Source organism: Palaemon carinicauda, chromosome 20, assembly GCF_036898095.1.
Source record: "Palaemon carinicauda isolate YSFRI2023 chromosome 20, ASM3689809v2, whole genome shotgun sequence".
NCBI lineage: Eukaryota > Metazoa > Arthropoda > Malacostraca > Decapoda > Palaemonidae > Palaemon > Palaemon carinicauda.
In genome coordinates this window covers 25,032,447-25,036,268 of record NC_090744.1, presented here as the reverse complement: position 1 = coordinate 25,036,268, position 3,822 = coordinate 25,032,447, and the positions used below count along the sequence as shown (strand labels likewise).

The 3,822-nt window shown below is 37.7% G+C and overlaps 1 protein-coding gene across 2 annotated transcripts in view; it reads left to right on the top strand.

Moving 5' to 3' along the window:
• The first annotated feature begins 277 nt into the window (after positions 1-277).
• Positions 278-3,822, top strand: part of LOC137660216 (uncharacterized) — a 292,051-nt gene continuing 288,506 nt past the window's right edge. For both annotated transcript variants that reach the window (XM_068394932.1, XM_068394931.1), the window contains exon 1: positions 278-650. In XM_068394932.1, the coding sequence (XP_068251033.1) occupies positions 611-650 (40 nt within the window). In that variant the 5' untranslated portion in view covers positions 278-610. The remainder of the gene's footprint in view (positions 651-3,822) is intronic.

Genomic DNA, 3,822 nt, shown 5'->3' with positions numbered 1-3,822 from the left:
GAGTGTACCCTCAAGCAAGAGAACTCTACCCCGAGACAGATTTGCTGAGAGAGAGAGAGAGAGAGAGAGAGAGAGAGAGAGAGAGAGAGAGAGAGAGAGAGAGAGAGAGGAAATTCCTACAAACTGAAGATATCGATGTCAGCAAAGTTTTCCCCTTGAATCGGTTGCATAGTTGACAAATCATGGCAACCTGGACTTCTTGAAGTCTCCGCTTCATTGAGGTGAGCTATATAGTTCGAGAACTTCGAACAGCGAGTCAGTCTCGTGTTGGAACGCGCCGAAAGAAGTCCTAACCCCACGGGCTATTCCTCCGTTCGTGTTTCAGTCACCGATACTTTTTGTAGCCCTGTGATTTTGATAAAAGTATCACCTTGCTTTAAGTGAGTGATTTCATGAAATTTATATAGTATTTGCAGCGAACCAACGCTTTGACCAGACAATAATTTGTCGAAAGTTTGCTGGGTTTAGATTTTGGTGTTCAGTGAATTACCACCAACTTTACTAAGAGCTGTACTGGTGCAGTTTTGGCAGGTCGCAAACAATCAATCGGTGATTCGTGGTGATTTTTAAGCACCAAGGAGGAATAACAGATCCATTGGCACTGACATTTATGAAAAATAACGTTCGGGAGGTTTTGCCCGCCAACACAGGTAAGACGCGCAACAGGCTGTACTGTTATGTTTGAGTCTGATGGATTTTGTTAGTGTTTACACACGTATAAATGTGTATTTTTCTGTTTATTTATATCAATACTTATTTTTCTTGCTAATGAAACAAAATTTCTTATTTGTATTATCAGTCAAACATCGATTCCATTATGACATCGACCTAGTTCTGTCAAATAAGTGTGTGTGTGTGTGTGTGTGTGTGTGTGTGTGTGTGTGTGTTACATGCATGCTTGTATTTATTTGTATCCGAAAAACGATACATAAGTAATGGGCGCTCGTTATATCATTGGAATTATGAAACTGTTTCAAAGTTACTTCATAAACCTATACCAATAGCCACTGGTGTCAATTTTCATAGAGAAGGTTATAAGAATGATAACAATAATAATGTTATAAGGCCTCTGGTTATAATGCATTAATCAGAAGGTGGAGTTGTTTTCTGCTGAATTTCATAATTGCGATAATTTGATTTTCCACGAAAGTATCATGATGGGACGCCTTTCTTAGAAAGCTTGATTGGCCGATGCGCCTAAGTGCTCGTTATCTACCACCTCCTTATTTCATACGCATCATTGATAGTAGTCTATGTACTGGGCACTGTTTAGATTCATTTAAAAGGGACCGGTGTTAGAACCTACGCATTCAGTGCAGGTCATTCTAATGCCTGTCTGTATCTCTCAAATGTTCGTTTTCGATCTGCCAAACGCTTTTGTAAACAACCTGTTTGCGAACCTTCCAGCACACCATTTATTTTTTATTTTTCTTCTGATATATTTCTTTCGTAACTCCTTTTAACTCCAATTAACATTATGTGGACTATTTTATATCACAAATATCATCATTTATTAGACCTCTATCACCATCTCAAAGATCTTTTTCTATACTCTTCGTTTTTACTTTATAGGCCTACGGTACATAGGCAAAGAAACATTCATGGCTTTTCAATTTACCCGATATAATTTTCATGTAGCAGTTAGTCCTAGACAAGGTCTAAACATATTTAGCCTTTTTTCCTAGAGACCTAGACCTTCCTGAGTTTTCCCTCCATTTTTTATGAAGCGAATAGTCATAGATAGTCCTAAGTTTTCCTTTAATATCTATGAAACAAGTAGTGTTAGGCTCTAATGTTTTCCATTATTTTTATGAATAAATACTGCTAGTCTGTGTAAAAGCATTCATTGTTCTTTTTTTCTGAAGTAAATACTCCTATGCTGCCTAAAAGTTTTCCTTCATTTCTCAAGGCAAGTAATCCTATAGGATGTCCAAAGTTTTCGTCTTAATTTTCATGAACCAAATAGGTGTAGACTGTTCAAAGGTGTCCCATGATATTCCTGAGTGAAAGTCATGGGGTGTTTTAAGTTTTCCCATAATTTACATGGAGCACATTATCGTTGGCCTACCAAGGTTTTTCCTTCGTTTTCCTAAAGCAGATTAATGAAGATTTCCGGCCATTTTCACGAAGTTCCAAGCTTTCCTAAGTTTTCCCACCATTTTCATTAAGCAGATAGTCCTAGGTTTTCATAAAATTTCCCGCCATTTCATGAAATAGTCCTAGGTTTTCATAAAATTTCCCGCCATTTCATGAAATAGTCCTAGGTTTTCATAAAATTTCCTGCCATTTCATGAAATAGTCCTAGGTTTTCATAAAATTTCCTGCCATTTCATGAAATAGTCCTAGGTTTTCATAAAATTTCCTGCCATTTCATGAAATAGTCCTAGGTTTTCATAAAATTTCCTGCCATTTCATGAAATAGTCCTAGGTTTTCATAAAATTTCCCGCCATTTCATGAAATAGTCCTAGGTTTTCATAAAATTTCCTGCCATTTCATGAAATAGTCCTAGGTTTTCATAAAATTTCCTGCCATTTCATGAAATAGTCCTAGGTTTTCATAAAATTTCCCGCCATTTCATGAAATAGTCCTAGGTTTTCATAAAATTTCCCGCCATTTTCATTAAGTAGATAGTCCCAGGTTTTCCTAAAATTTCCCTCCATTTTCATTAAGCGGATAATCCCAGGTTTTCCTAAAATTTCTCTCCATTTCATGAAACATAGTCCTAGGTTTTCATAAATTTTCCCGCCATTTTCATTAAGCAGATAGTCCCAGGCTTTCATAAATTTTCCCGCCCTTTTACATGAAACAGATAGTCTTAAGTTTTCCTTAATTTTCACGCCCTTTTCATGAAACAGGTAGTCCTAGGTTTTCCTTCATTTTCCCGCCCTTTTCATGAAACAGGTAGTCCTAGGTTTTCCTTAATTTTCCCGCCCTTATCATGAAACAGGTAGTCCTAGGTTTGTCCTTAATTTTCCCGCCCTTTTTCATGAAACAGGTAGTCCTAGGTTTTCCTTAATTTTCCCGGCCTTATCATGAAACAGGTAGTCCTAGGTTTGTCCTTAATTTTCCTGTCCTTTTTCATGAAACGGGTAGTCCTAGGTTTTCCTTGATTTTCCCGGCCTTATCATGAAACAGGTAGTCCTAGGTTTGTCCTTAATTTTCCTGTCCTTTTTCATGAAACAGGTAGTCCTAGGTTTTCCTTAATTTTCCCGCCCTTATCATGAAACAGGTAGTCCTAGGTTTGTCCTTAATTTTCCTGTCCTTTTTCATGAAACAGTTAGTCCTAGGTTTTCCTTAATTTTCCCGCCCTTATCATGAAACAGGTAGTCCTAGGTTTGTCCTTAATTTTCCCGCCCTTTTTCATGAAACAGGTAGTCCTAGGTTTTCCTTAATTTTCCCGGCCTTATCATGAAACAGGTAGTCCTAGGTTTTCCTTAATATTCCCGTCCTTTTTCATGAAATAAGTAGTCCTAGGTTTTCCTTAATTTTCCCGCCCTTATTGTGAAACAGGTAGTCCTAGCTTTTCCTTAATTTTCTCACCCTTTTCATGAAACTGGTAGTCCTAGGTTTTCCTCAGTTTTCCCGCCCTTTTTCATGAAACATGTAGTCCTAGGTTTTCCTTAATTTTCCCGCCCTTATTGTGAAACAGGTAGTCCTAGCTTTTCCTTAATTTTCTCACCCTTTTCATGAAACTGGTAGTCCTAGGTTTTCCTCAGTTTTCCCGCCCTTTTTCATGAAACATGTAGTCCTAGGTTTTCCTTAATTTTCCCGCCCTTATCATGAAACGGGTAGTCCTAGGTTTTCCTTAATTTTCCCGCCCT